Source organism: Chaetodon trifascialis, chromosome 11, assembly GCF_039877785.1.
Source record: "Chaetodon trifascialis isolate fChaTrf1 chromosome 11, fChaTrf1.hap1, whole genome shotgun sequence".
Taxonomy (NCBI): domain Eukaryota; kingdom Metazoa; phylum Chordata; class Actinopteri; order Chaetodontiformes; family Chaetodontidae; genus Chaetodon; species Chaetodon trifascialis.
Genome location: NC_092066.1, coordinates 19,286,017 through 19,301,132, shown reverse-complemented (window position 1 = coordinate 19,301,132; position 15,116 = coordinate 19,286,017). Strand labels below are relative to the sequence as shown.

General features: G+C 41.7%; 2 protein-coding genes across 4 annotated transcripts in view; both read left to right on the top strand.

Annotated features, from left to right (window-relative positions):
* gpr158b (G protein-coupled receptor 158b) overlaps positions 1-3,935 on the top strand; it is a 55,699-nt gene extending 51,764 nt beyond the window's left edge. Inside the window, exon 13 of the mRNA XM_070974850.1 lies at positions 1,063-3,935. Within this exon, the coding sequence (XP_070830951.1) occupies positions 1,063-2,022 (960 nt within the window). The 3' untranslated portion in view covers positions 2,023-3,935. The remainder of the gene's footprint in view (positions 1-1,062) is intronic.
* Positions 3,936-5,477: 1,542 nt separating this feature from the next.
* The window catches only part of LOC139339487 (annexin A13-like), a 65,060-nt gene continuing 55,421 nt past the window's right edge, over positions 5,478-15,116 (top strand). Inside the window, exons 1-12 of one of the 3 annotated variants that reach the window (XR_011602659.1) lie at positions 5,492-5,610; positions 6,326-6,401; positions 6,964-7,058; positions 7,244-7,414; positions 7,524-7,557; positions 7,928-8,007; positions 8,567-8,635; positions 9,812-9,913; positions 10,018-10,093; positions 10,183-10,295; positions 10,479-10,709; positions 10,740-10,842. Coding sequence is in view for 1 of the 3 variants with exons in the window: in XM_070975135.1 (XP_070831236.1) it covers positions 5,596-5,610; positions 6,326-6,401; positions 6,964-7,058; positions 7,244-7,414; positions 7,524-7,557; positions 7,928-8,007; positions 8,567-8,635; positions 9,812-9,913; positions 10,018-10,093; positions 10,183-10,295; positions 10,479-10,598 (951 nt within the window). In the remaining 2 variants the exon portion in view is untranslated. Of the gene's footprint in view, positions 5,611-6,325; positions 6,402-6,963; positions 7,059-7,243; positions 7,415-7,523; positions 7,558-7,927; positions 8,008-8,566; positions 8,636-9,811; positions 9,914-10,017; positions 10,094-10,182; positions 10,296-10,478; positions 11,878-15,116 lie in introns of those variants that run through there. The other 2 variants (XM_070975135.1, XR_011602660.1) reach the window with 2 other exon arrangements.

Sequence of the window (15,116 nt, the reverse complement as noted above, 5' to 3'; positions counted from 1 at the left end):
ATGAATCGATTAGTCCATCAACAGAAAACATTAAGTCATTTAGAAAAAAATACCAAACATTCTGTTTTCAGCTTCTGAAGTATGAAGACTTGCTGTCTTTTCAAACTCCTAACTACAGCTGACTAGCTTTTTCCGGAAATTTCATTTTCATCTCCATCTATCTACACAGAGCAGAACATCTTATTTGTGTCACAGAGGATAGAGGGATTGAGGTGAGGCTTGTTTGTTTTGTTTGCTTCTCTGGCCAGTGAAGACGAGGAACGAATAACTAGAATCCTACCCAGATTTTAGACCAGGACGGACACCAATAAATCAACAAGGACTACCCTTTATGTGGTTGGGCGTTTGGAACATCTGTTCAATATTCTTCTCCCTTCAGTTCTTTTTTGGTCTCCACTAACGTCTGATGGAAACATGGGGGATATATATCAGGGAGTTAATTAGATGTATGACTTTCACATACACATAGTCATTTGATCCACTGTCAGAATAAAAATACTGATCAGCAGCTTTAAGTTACAGAAAGTCAGCATTCACCTGCTGGTGCACCCTAGAGGCAGGATGTCCCTGGAGAGGAAGACTGCAGCAGCTGTCATCAACACCAAACTGGTGAAACTCCAAAAATCCTTGAACAGATGCAGGTTATGTATCATGTCCGCCCCGTATCTAACCACCTGTTATCACATGACAACTTTCCATATGTTGGTCATGTGATGACAACTTAGACATCTCCATGACAACTCAGCAAACACTATCCTCTGAAGAAGAACATGAAATACAAATGAAAGTGCTGGAAAAAGTTAGCAAAGGGACTTATAATTAAGATTTTTTTTTTTTTTTTGTCTTAATTTTTGGTTCAGGGCTGTTGTTCAGGCAAAAATAATCAATTAGAAGACGTCAGCGACATTTTATGGATTACATTAATCAGTTAAGTGATTAATACAGACATATTTGATCATTAACATAATTGATGGTTGCAGGTCTAGTAGTTAGCTCTCTAATCATTTGATTGATACTGTAATTGATTTATTGGGTGGGTATTTTGTTACTCAATTCTAACAGGTGAGTGGCAGCCAGCCATCCATTTGCTCTGAGACCGGTAGGAACCTCTACGATGTGTCCGAGGTTTGTCCCTGGGAGCTGGAAGAACCTCAGACACCCTCTGAAGCAAAGACCCAGAAACATGTTTCCATTGCTCCTGGAGAAACCACAACTGGCCGAAGAGGCAGCAGCAGCTCCGGAATCACCAAAGGCAGCCGATCCCAGCAGAGGCAGAAAGCAGGGCAGTCCCCTTCCAACAGACGCCGCTCCAAAGATAAAGGAGGAGAAAGGGAGGAAGGAAAGGAAACACGGAAGTCTCGACCACCCAGGTCACCTCTGCCTCTAAAGCCGGACGTCTGTCCCTGGGAGTTCGATGAGCAGCCCATGCTGGGAGGAGATTCAGATTCCATCTCCCCAGACAGGATCAGGCGTAAGAAAAGTGTCACGCCCACTGATGGGAAACCAAAGGGGCTCCACTCAGACCACTCCAAGTCCACAGGCAGCCTTTTGCAGCCTCCCTCCCTGATGGTCGAGATCTGCCCGTGGGATTACAGCAGCCCACCTTCACCCAAGCAAGAGAAGACCTGTAACAGCCCCACCACGCACAAGAAGAAACGGAAAGGCTCCTGCTCGTCCAACCACAAAGCCGAGAAGGAGAAAGCCAGGGAGAAAAGCAGAGAAAGGCGGAGCTCCTCCAGCAAGCCGCAATCAGAGAGGAGGCGCGTCAGCCAGTCGTCGGAGTGCAGCGGGCCGGTTGCTGAGCGGCGGAGGAGCTCCACCAGAGACCCAGAGATGATGGAGGTCAGGAGGGCGGAGGTGTTCTCCCGCGATACCGAGCCCTCACACACCAGTTTTGTTCAGACTAAAAAATCACCAGAGAAGAAGAAAGAGAGCTCTTTGAGTACTACTTATAAACCTGCAGTCATGGCTGATGTTTGCCCCTGGGACTTTCAGGGGCAAGACTCTGGTGAGAGGGCATGATGACTGGGATGTTGATTGTATTTTTTTGTATTCACAGACTGACAGCACAGAGGACAAAGCAGAAAAACTTAACGATTAAGATGTAATATTGCAATTGATGGGAAGGTTTTTCTGCAGGTGACCTAAGGGGAAAGATTTTGTGAGGAAGAGAACATTGATTCTGCTGTCGGCTGATGCAATATGATACTATTTGCTAAATAGCAAACTTCTCGTTGTTACATTGCATTGAATGCAACCTTCAAGTCACTTTAAAGGAATTTTTAGTCTGCACTTTTGCTTGCACATTTGTCAGAGTTACATTATATGTGTGTTTTATCACATTGAGCGCATCAAGGCAGTTAGAAAATGAATCATACCTGTATTTACCAGCAGATCAGACAATCATTTGTCACAAGCACCGTAAATGCGTCACCTAACGACAAATGTTTCCCCTGTTACGCTGATGATATTCTACCTTACGCAGTGAGTCAGTGGAGACTTGCTGTTGCGGATGCTGCTGATGAAAACAAGCAGGCAGCTGGGAGGAAAGAGCGACAGAAAAAATGGGATATCAGCTCTGAGACGCAGGACCAAAGCCCCAGATACAGCTGTGATTCTTACCTTTAGGCCAAATGCATAATTCATGGCACAAGTATGATATGTTTGATTAGTGAAAGGTGGAAATAGCAAAGAACTGCAGTACAGCCTCATATTAAAATGAGAAAAACTGTATATTTCAGTCAAATATACAGTATGTATTTTTCTAAAATGCCATTGCATGTGGCAAACTGTCAAGCATCCAATAACTCAGTGTTTATTGGTTAACTTGTACTCAAATGACAGTGGACCTTTTGATGTTGTTGCTTCTGGTATTTGTCACATATGTGCTTTTGAAATTATGTGCATCGCCATCAATAATGTACACACTTACTTCAAATGGCTGCCAGTTACAGCTGAGCAGTGTTAAAATGTCCACGAGGCTCTCCCTTCTGTTCATATTTATTTACTGTTTACTCTATATTCTCGCTCTGGATGTCCCTTCTCAGAGGCTGTCGTGCATCCACATGTCTAAACAAATGTGCCCAAGCCTTTCACGGACCCAAACCAAGCCCAACCAGGGTGGATGATGTGAATAATGCATTTTTTCTGTCACTTAGTTGCCTGTTTTACATCTGCTTGACTGCACCCTCCCTCAAATCATTGCACATATTCAATCGCGAAAAAACCACGACTATGCATGACCAAAGCTTCTTTTGCCACTTTCTCGCTATCAGACAGAGAGTAATTTACCATTTCAGCATCACCTCCAATGACAACAACAACAACAGTCAGCCTTTCTGTCCTTTGATCAGCCACCCACCAGTGACACCTAATGCAATGCAACCAAACACAGTTGTCAGTTCAGCTTCATTACAATAGTGTGTGCATGACAGTGAAAATACAGGGGTAATGATACACTAACATCCACCAGAAGGTTTAAAAAAATCATTGCATATATATTATGAAATACTTAACAAGGACTTGGGAGCACGTGGGATTTTCAAATATACAGTAGATGTCAGATGTTGTCAAGTATTTATCAAGCCTTTTAAGAAAGAACTTCTTGTGTAAATAATCAGTTTTGCCCAGCAAACATTGGGAAGGCAGCATCCATAAAGTCAGATGCTTGATAAATAAACATGACCCACCACTCAGACTTTCACATGCCTTTTTCTATCAGATGGTTTTAGGCTGTTTCAAATGGAATGTTGTAACTTGCCCACCACATGTACTTTATGCTTGTTATACTGTATAGTGTTGCTCCAAGACGTTACAAAATGTTGTAGCATCTACATGGGAGTATTTACAGTATATTGTACATTCATATTGTGTTGCATGTACATACAGTAAATACCCTGTTCTCAATTCTGGATTAAATCTTTGTATGAAACCCCAGTTTGACTCAGGACTGTACATTTCTTTTCTGTTTAATTCGTGAGGTTTGGTGGATCATATGCCGACACCTATCAACATGAAAACACGTTGCTCAGCTTTTCTCCAGAACACCATGGTTTCATCACCTCACTGAACCAAACCAATCAGCTATCAGGGTGGTGCCTGAGGCAGTTTGTTTTTTCTTTACATACGGTCCATTGATCAGCCGTAGATCACCACTGATACCAAGCATAGAAAACATAGTCACCATCATTAAAGAAAAAATAGATAAATACATTTTTACATAACACCGTTTTTACTCCCAGCTGAAACAGAAATTTACAAGAGAAATGACCAAACATGAAACATTACAACCAACTTTTCAACATGTTCCTATGATGCAATCATTCATCTTAACCCATCAAATGATCAAACATATAATATTTATATCATATGAAGAAACGCATCTGTTAGTCTTTCCTTCAAACATTCTCAGTTATCTGCTACATTTCTAGCTCAATGTCATTCATTTTAGTCCTCTGTAAATTCTGTTGTAGGTGTGTGGTGTTCTAGCAGTCTGTCCAACACTGCCACCATGTGGAGAATAAGAGAACCAACGTGTAAATTAGACGGTGTTGGAAAGGATCAGGATCAGAATACTTTATTGATCCCTGTGGGGAAATTGGGTCAGTTGCAGTTGCTCCCACTGAGGAACAAGTAAATAAAATTAAAAAGTGAAATGAGAAAAATCTGAGGGAATATGTAAAAATATGTACATTATATTACAATATAAATCAACCATAGATGATAAAATATGTAAATATGTAAACTATGTGTACAATGCTTCAATAATTAGCAACTGAATACTACAACTACTGCTAATACTAATAATATCATCATAACAATACTAACAATAGTACAATTATATATGTGTGTGTATATATGCACAATAAGTGCTCTTACTTTTGTTTCCTAAGTACATTTTACTGATGATACTTTCACAATTTTACTTGAGTATAATTTTCAATACAGGACTTTAACTTGTGAAGTAGTATTTCTGTTTTTACTTTTACTGAAGTAAATCTGAATGCTTCTGCAGCCACTGAAACATTTTAAGGACATAAGAACATAAAGTGATGCTGTACTGAAGACTCCGAGTACACCATCATGTGAATTTCATTTGATTAAAAAAAAAACAAAAAAAAAAACGGTCCACCTCCACCAGGACCCAGCCCCATCAGGACCCACCTCCACCAGGACCCAGCCCCGTCAGGACCCACCTCCACCAGGAGCCAGCCCCGTCAGGACCCAGCCCCATTAGGACCCACCTCCACCAGGATCCAGCCACATCAGGACCAAACCCTATCAGGACCCACCCCCACCAGGACCCAGCCCCACCAGGACCCACCTCTACGGGGACCCAGCTCACCAGGACCGAGCCCACCAGGACCCAGCCCCATCAGGAGCCACCCCCACCAGGACCCACCTCCACCAGGACCCATCCCCATCCTGCTGAATGAATAAGCGGCAGTGACGTCAGCTCTGCAGCACCGGACAGGGCTGCGTCCCCGCAGGAACAGCTGGTCTGACTTGACACGCATCACGCATCCACTACAGAGCAGCACATCGCCAAAAGCCTCCACACACAGCCTTCACTTTTCACCGTCTAACTGCAGCATCATGGGCAACGTGCAGGTAAGAAAACTTCTGCAGCTAAAGTGCTTCAGCTCTTAACAAGTGCATCACGCGTGAGTCCACTTTAAAAGACACTTGTCCAGTGCGGAAAGGTCGCGTTTGCGGAGGTGCAGCGGGATACATGTGAAAAATAAAAGTCGTAGAGATAAACCAAGAGGAGCGAGATCACTTAAGTATCACAGGCAGAATACCGCAGGCCTGTTATTCTCCTCAGGAGGTGAAAACAAGACTTTTTTTGTGCAAGCTGACTGTAAACAGTGTGCTGAGCAGCAGAAGCTGCGCAGTTAACTCGGGTAAAGGGAGTGTGGCCCGGCAGGCCGAGGAGGAATATGTGAGGAACGCTGATCAATAAGGCCGCATTGTGTTGAACAGAGGGTGGAGGCGAGGAGACTGTAACTGCTGCTGCTGCTGCTGCTGCTGCTGCTGCCGCCCCATGACTCAGCGAACACACAGGCTGCACCCTTTTCCTGCGGGACAAACTGCCCTGCGTGGCCTGGAATGAGCCCCTCCAGAGCTGCACTCTTTCATCTGTTTCACTGGACAGAATTTTAATTGTGACTTCATTTAGTGTTTTTAAATAGAGGTCTATACATTTTCCATCACTTTTATTCTGCATTACTTTCTAAGACTTCGCAGGCCGCTTTGACGTATGCACACATGTTACATTTTGCTTAAAATGTATGAATGATTGATGTATTTGCTTTTTATTCTCCAGCCCACCTTAGTCCCATATGAGGACTTTGATGTCACAGCTGATATTAAGGCCATCAGAAAAGCATGTAAAGGTTTGGGTAAGTGTGCAGTAAAGAGTGTGTGTTCTGCTGTTTTTCTTCGTTCTTTCATTCTTCGTAGTTGCTGCTCTCATGAAGCCTCTCTGTCCTTCCCTGGTTGGATGCCACTGAGGCATTATCACCTGTTTGGAGTGGGAGGAGTGCAGTCACAGAGCGCCCACTTATGGCTATTTTTTCCAAATTAAGTATCAGCTAATTTACAAAACATGATGTGTTAATGCTCCAGTGAAGAAAACAGCGTTGTCATCGTTTTGAAGTGAAGTTTGCCAGATATCATGCAGAACATTTGAAAGCAATTTCTCGAGTGTCTCTGTCCACTGACAGCTGCTACAGTGCACACCAGCAGCTCCCATTTTAGCCCATTTCTAACAGAAATGTGCCTGCCTGGTAGCCATTTCAATAAAAGGCCTGTCCAGGTTGAGTGACAAGATTCCTAGACTGCCTGCAGTCTTTAAAATGTTTTTAGTGTGATGGTGCCGTGATGGTTAAGTGCTTTCACTCTATTTGAAGGGAACCCTTTACTGTATATGTGTGAGTGTGTGTGTTTGTGTGTGTTCTGCAGGCACAGACGAAGAGGCCATCATTCAGATCCTGGCCAATCGTTCTGCAGCTCAGCGTGTGGAGATCAAACAGGCCTACTTTGAAAAGTACGACGATGTGAGTACCTGCCCACCTCCCCCTCGTCATACACTCACTCTCACACACACACACACACACACACACACACACACACACACACACACACACACACACACACACACACACACACACACACACACACACACAACAACAACAACAACCATGCACCGTGTTAGCTCCATGTTCGTCGTGTGTTTGCTCAGGAGTTGGAGGAGGTCCTGAAGAAGGAGCTGACAGGTAGTTTTGAGAACGCCATCATGGCCATGTTGGACCCTCCTCATATTTACTTCGCCAAGGAGCTGAGGAAGGCCATGAAGGGGGCGGGAACAGACGAAGCCGTGCTGGTGGAGATCCTGTGCACGGCCACCAACGAGGTCTGTCAGTATGTGACACTGCTGTTGTGCAACATCATGACCCATTTTAATTGTAGGAATATCGCAGCTCTAATTTGATTAATCTCAACTTCTCTTTTTCTTTTAACAGGACATCTTGAGCTTCAAGGAGGCTTATGCCCAGGGTGAGTTTTCTGCTGACTCATGCATAAACTGCGACCCATCTGATGTTCATCTCATACTGGAAAGTGCGGTCATTTATCCAGCACATGGAGCAGATACATACTAAGTGTTGCATTTGTCATAATGATGTGGGAGTTTCACTTTTTTTTTCACTTTTCGGAGTGAATCATGGTGTAATGAGCCACGTTTGCCTTCACTCGCTGGCCACGAACACAGTCTGATTTTATCGGGATCAAATTTCACTGCTTACAAAATGTCTTGTAGCACTGTACTGTAAGGACTTAAACACAGATATTCTTCGTCTGCTGATGGTGTGAAACATTTGGCAGGGCACCTCTGAGGCAGTGACTATGTTTGGCTCTTATTTTACAGTGCATGAGCGTGACTTAGAGGCAGACATTGAGGATGACACCAGCGGAGATGTGAGGAACCTGCTGATATCGCTGCTGCAGGTAAAGACTCGTTATTTTGACTGTATTTAACTGTGAAAGCTGCTTCTAGCACTGGCTCTTAGAAGGGGAGCGGCAGCGCACAAAGCAGCAAGACTTCCAAGCGCATTTAGATATTTAACAGTGCTTGTCTTCCTTTGATAATGGCTGGCAGACTTGTTCTCCGTGCTGTGATTCGCCCACTGTGGCATTCGTCACATATCACATCATTGTCTGGCATGCCTTGGCCTCTATGCCGTCTTCTCCAGCGCTCCCACCCTTTTGTGCTTCCCCTCTCTTTTCCTTCCCTCAGAAAGAAAAGACAAACACATTGTGACTCATGTTCAACAGCGACATGTATTCAAAGAGCTGCAGTGGCCTTCAGATATTCCCCACTGATGTGTGGCAGATGATTGTTATCCCATTAAATGCCTGAGATTATTTTCGTAATCCATCTTTTTGACCTTTCCTCCTCCGTCTAAATCTTTTCCCCTCACTCTCTCTTTATGCTTCACCTCCCTTATCCATCCTCTTAAACCTCTCTTCTCCTTTTCTCCCTCCACGCATCCTTCTTTTTCTACAGGCGAGCAGAGACGAGGGCTACGAAGTGGATGGGGATTTAGCCGAACAGGATGCCACATCTTTGTTTGAGGTACGTTCTCAGATGAAATCTGTGCTGCAGAGTTCCCTCAAATTAGAGGCCTTAATCAGAGTTTGTCCTTTAAATAACACCAGTGTTTGCAAAGTAACGTGATCCTGGATTTAGATGGATGACTGGCAAATCTCACAAGTAGAGATTTTTAGGAAATCAAAGCTTGTTTTTCTTTGGTCATGCTGAACTGTGGCTGTTATTACAGTGCAGGATTGTGGGTTCTTTGTGGGTATTCCACTAAGGTAAACTAAGGTATGAGGCTTCATATTTGAAGTTTCACAGTAATGCTATACAAATATAAATGTGTGCAGACACTGTAATGTGGCAGTCTGCAAAAATATTTTCATCATGTTTTAAAAAAGTTTTATAATCACTCTCATACAACTCATAGTAGAATGACCCTGAGACAGTTCTTTTTAGCCACGTTAGCATCATGACTCAAGCAATGGCAGATGTCCACCACTTTGGTCCAAGATGAAACTTGGACCAAAGTGGTCCAAGTTTCATCTTGGATGGATCGGCCAGAAATGTGGTACAGTCATTCATGGTCCCCAGAGGGTGAATCCTACTGACTCTGTCGAACCCCTGACTTTTCATCTAGCGCCACCACAGGATTGCACATTTTTAGGCTTTAGTTATATTTCTTGGTGACCATTGAATGAATTGCTGTGAAATTTGGTGCAGACATCCATTCCCCCCTCAACATGAATTTTAATCACTTGGATGACTTCTTAACATTTCATTTAGTGCCATCTTCAGGTCAAAGTTTTGACTTGTCCAACACTTTTTCTGAACAGATACCTGCTAAACAAAGGACATTCCCATCATCAAGTATCAAGCATCAAGCTAATGTTAGCATGCTGACATGCTAAGATGATGACCATGGTAAATGTTATACCTGCTAAAGAACAGCATGTTAGCACTTTCATTGTGAGCATGTTAGCATGTTAGCAAAGCACCACTATCTCTAAGTACAGCCTCATCAGAATATCATAGCTCTTATTTTCATAGTACTAGCAATCCTTTCTGTCATGGTAACATTATCCTCACCATGTTAACCTGAGTACAGTCATTATTACTGACAGGAATGACTACCAAAAGTGTGAAAATATTCATCTAATACTAACTCAAATACAAATGTACAAGTGTATCATTTCCTGTTTTTGTGCCCGTCAGGCTGGAGAAGGCAGGTTTGGCACAGATGAATCGACCTTCACTTACATCCTGACTCACAGGAACTACATGCAGCTTCAAGCCACCTTTAAGTTCTATGAGTCGGTGAGGACTGCTCTCATTTCTGCCTGTTCTGCACTGTGCATTTCCTGCCGACCTCGCCTCACTGTTGATTGTTGTTGTTCTCATGTTCATGTATTGTCTTGCAGCTGTCAGGGACAGACATTTTGGACACCATTGACTCTGAGGCAACAGGAACTCTCAAGGACTGCTACATCACTCTGGGTAACATGACAACTCACAAGCCGTGAAATATCAAATCGTAAATCAGCTTTTGTAATAACACCTGCTGCCTTTGTTTGTGTGTTTTATAGTCAGGTGTGCTAAGAACCCGCAGCTGTATTTTGCACGACGCCTTAATGCCGCCATGAAGGGATTGGGCACTGATGAAGACACGCTCATTCGCATCATTGTGGGCCGCTCTGAGGCAAGTCTGTAACCACATAGACGAATGTCTAACTCAGTCACTACCTAGTCGTCATGACCAAATTTTGACACTAAAATGTGCTCTAAAACTAATTTAGGACTGTGTAAACATCCAATGCAAAGACAAAATAAGCAACAGAAATGAAAATTAAGTGTTGACAGCAGTGTTGTTGTTGACCCACAGTTGGACCTGGAGACAGTGAAGGACATGTACCTGGAGAAGTACGACGTTACCCTGAAAGATGCTCTGGATTCGGAGTGTGGTGGAGACTTCAAACGCCTCCTCATTGAGATCCTGCACTGAAACAGCTTGCCACCTTCCTACAGGCCTTATTTAACCATCGTGACACAGTCTCTCCTCTGTACCCACTCATCCTTCCTCCTCCTCCTCCTCCTCCTCCTCCTCCTCCTCCTCCTCCTCCTCTTCTTTATACTCCTTTTTAACAGTTTCACTCATTCACTTTGTGGACATCTTTCTGTCTGTCATCCTTCTCACGTCTTTTCTCATCTCTCTCTCATTTCTTAGAGACAGTCAGTTCTCTTTGCAGCATGGACCAAAAATTCAACTTATTATTTTATGATAGTGTTTTACACATGGTTAACTTACAGTGACAGTCTTTAAATACACAGTTTACCAAGAAGATTACACTCAGTGGAGATTCTCTTACTGTTCTAGCCCTGTGTACAGCAGAGGCACATTGAATATTTGTTATGTCAGCATTGTGGAACTTGTATAAAACTTGTGCAGCTGGGCCTCATGCTAATGCATTCATCCAAATCTTCACAATCAGCAGCTTCACAGTCTCTTTGTATTTCACCATTTCAAGCGTATCCCAAAGCTGTAAACATTAGGAGGTTGCTGCTGCTCAACTTAAACTATGCAGCCTCTTGTATTTGCCACTCTATTCATTTCATATCATTATCAGCCATTAATCCACTACTATTTGCCTCAAAGATGCCTTTCAGAAGATAGTCGAGATGTAATTTCCTTTTTGCTGCAGCACTCAACACTTAAGTGCCGAATTATGACGTTTGATCTCTGATATCTGAATACACCATCGAGCATGACTGTAGTATTACCCTGATGTCAAAAGCTTGACTCTTTAAGTACACACTACTGGGTTTTTGTAGTCACATCCCTTTATGTGGGATTTTTAACTCAGACAGTTTGTAGCTTTATTTCTAATCACAGCTCACATTTACACGCTTTATTAGACAGTTGCTGTCTTCCTGTTGTCCTTAAATTTACTTATACTAAATAAATTTACAGTCCTACAAACTTTGAAATCACTGTGCATTTAAGATCATTAGATTATGATATTAATATTGAAACAAAGACATTTTGCTCTGTAACCCCTGAAGAATAATCACTGATAATGATCTCACTGGCTGCATCCATGTATGAAATAGTATCTTGTATCTAATTGTATTTAAAACCAAGATTACAGTAATATAAATGACGATAATATATGGTTATACTGTCATATAGCAAAGTAATAAACTAAATTGTCAACATGTTGTAGTGGCATAAAAACATGTGGTATCTGTATGCAGTGATAATAAATTTTAATCTACCAAAAAAATCATGTTGTGTTCACTTGATGTCCTGTAGAGGGCAGTATTGCACCACTGGGGATATGCTTTTCAGGAAGAAATGACTGATAAAATCATAGTGAAATAAATGATATAATGTTCTTTATAATTAGATGTTTTCTAACATGTGCAACCTATTTTGTGTTGTAACATACTGTATGAGGGACATTGTGATATTCTTTATAAACAAGCTTTTGTTCTGATGTTAAATATAAGGATTTACTGGGTTGCATACCATTTCATAATGTTTGTGTTGATGGCCTATGATCCAAAGCCATAGGAAAGCTGTTTTTTACAACATCTTCCCTGAAACATATCTGACTTACTACAGAGCACAGAAACTGTGGAATGCCTCTGGGCGAGTTAAAAGGGGATAGAGGAGAAGAAAAGTTCAAAACAAGTGTGAACTGCTTCCAGATGCACTGACACAGGAGCAGCCGATTTCTCACTTTCTTTCCCACATCTTCCTCCTTCTCTTTCTCCCTCTCCTTCCTCCATGTTTTTAGCCTTGATGGGAGGGTTGTTTCAGTATCAAGGGCCAAGTTCAGAGCATACCTGTTCTCTGTACATTCTTGCTACCTGTAGTGTATATGTGCAGTCTGTGCACCATATGTAGCTGAGTAGCCCCACCATACACCTCATGTTCACTCTGGAAGCCTGTCTATTTCTCTGGCTGAGAGGACTGTGAGCAGCACACATGTCCGTTGTTGTAAGACAATGGTGAGGAGTGCAGAGTGTATGTAGTGTGTGGATGCAAATATGATTGGTCCGACTGGCTTTGAGAAATACGTGTCTCAATATATTGTAGTTTTTGGAGGAAATTCATTATAATGCAAGATTTATCTGGTTAATTTCCTAATGAAAACAAATAAATAAAATAAACAAATAAAGGACTGTAGGAGAATTATTATAGGTTTCCTTTTTTATTTTCAATCAAGACTCTCCACAGGGTTATTGATATTTGACACTCCCTTTTATTTAGAAAAAAATGAAAATTTGACTGACAGTAAACCGCATTGTTAAAGTCAACCTACATGCATACTAACGCATGCACTACCTAAAGACACACATATACCTACTCGACACACTCGCCTGTTGTCTCTCCCTCCATCTGTACTCTGTTACCTATTTTCTAGCGCTAATGTGTTATGGCAACAGTCCTGCCAGACGGAGAGCCACTCTGTACTGTGGCTCTGACCCTTCTCCGTAACATTTATTATCCTCAGACCACCATAACTCAGTCAGCCAGTCATCCATCAGCCAGGAGGTGGTTTCAATTTACCTCATGATTTCTTTCTACTCTGTTTGTCAACTCAAGTCTGCTTATTGTCTTTGGTCCTCTGTCTAGTTTCTGACAAAGGTCAAGCCCAAAATTTAGGCTTAGTTCATAAACTGTGCTGCTCATGCCTTATTCATGGTAACAATCTGGTCAGGCAACCTTGAACTAGAGAGAATTAGAGGACTGAAGTGGGAAAACAGTTGAGTCGGCACTCTTTTGATCCCAGAGACTTCATACCAGCACCTTCAAGATGCAAACCTGCATATTAATGGAACTTATCCCCTAAAAGTCATGATTTATTGAATAATCTATAGCACACACTAACCTGGAGGTCATGACTTCAAAGGCTGGAATAATAACATCAACTGGTCTACTGGTTTTATGCCCTGGATCGTAATACGCTTTTTGATCTGGTGCCAAAGCAGAGCAGCACTCTGGGAATGAGAAAGTTTGTTGGTAGACGTGCGCAGGAAGGCCATTAGGATGTTAACTACGCAGCTAATATAATTTCAACTGTTTAAATTCACGATAAAGGACCTCTGTTCTTTGATGTGTAACCTAATAGGAAACACCTGGCAGCGTCTGCCAACGGAAAACATGTTCAATTCAGTCTCCATGCTTCTGACTGAAGCACATGGGGAAACACTCATGATAGGGTTAGAACATGCATGATTATCAGTCTCTAAATGCTACCTTTGCAAGAACTGGAATTAAACACACACTTCATAAAGTGCATCCCTGTCAACACAAAAATGACTTCTGTGACGTATTACGTGATGTAGTTTCTTGTGATTGTGATTCAGGTGAGCCTTAAAATGAAAGCAAAAAATCTGAATGTTTATGAAATATTCTTTTAACTAGCTGTGGATAAACCTCTCACTACTACTCTACTACTGCAGCTGTAGCCTAGCAACTTCTTTGAATGCTAATGCTAAAATGTGCTAAAAACAGTAAATGCTAAAACATAATAGCAGGAATAATATCACAAGCATAAAATAGTCATTAAGTCAGTCAACTGATAAACTAAGCAATGTCAGTTACACAGCAATGGCTCTTTAAACGTTTGCTAGCATGAGCTAACCATAGCCAACATGCAGTAAGCTAGTCGAACACCAAGTTAGGCTGTGGAGGAAGAACAAACAGAGTAGCAGCAGCAAAAAATCAGGCAAAACATTTTTATTTTCATTGTATTTAATATAAAACATCAAATATACACTTATTGCATTCTGAGTAAGCGGTAACTATATCTTTAAGTGTTGATATTTAAAACAGCACGATGTCCTCTTCAGGACAATTCAACACGACCTTAGTGAAACACATGACTCTCTTTAAGTCCATAATATGCAGAAAGTGGTCATTAAACAAGGCATGCAATAGATATTCACATGAGAAAATGGCAGCTAACATGAAACACATGCTCTTAAAAACACACTCCTTAATGAAACCAGCACCAGCAAATTGCTTTTGGTGACAACAGAAAATGCTGCAGTCACAGTGGGAATGATCTGAAGGTCCTTTGCTGTCAACAGAGTACTTACATAAATAAAAGCCAGACAAAGTACAGCACATGGAATTTATGAAGATAAAAAAGAGCTGAAAACTCAAACAAAAAAGTAGAAAAATCATGTGTATTGTGCCCTCTACAGTTGTTTCTAGCCATCATTTTTTACTTCTGCAGAAATCATTACACAATATTCTTGCATTAATATAAATACGATTGATGCATAATGCTACATTTTTTTAAATAAAAGTCCTTATTTGATTTTGAAAAAAAAAATTCACATAGAATAATTACAAAAGTCAATTTAACTTTTGGCTACTCACTACAAAATCAAGGACTTAAAATGAATAGTTCAATATGCATATTGCTTTGTATGCTTAGTTAAGAGGGAAGATCCATACCAGTCTCAAATTTGTCTGGTAAATAGGAAGCTAAAGCCAGGAGATTGT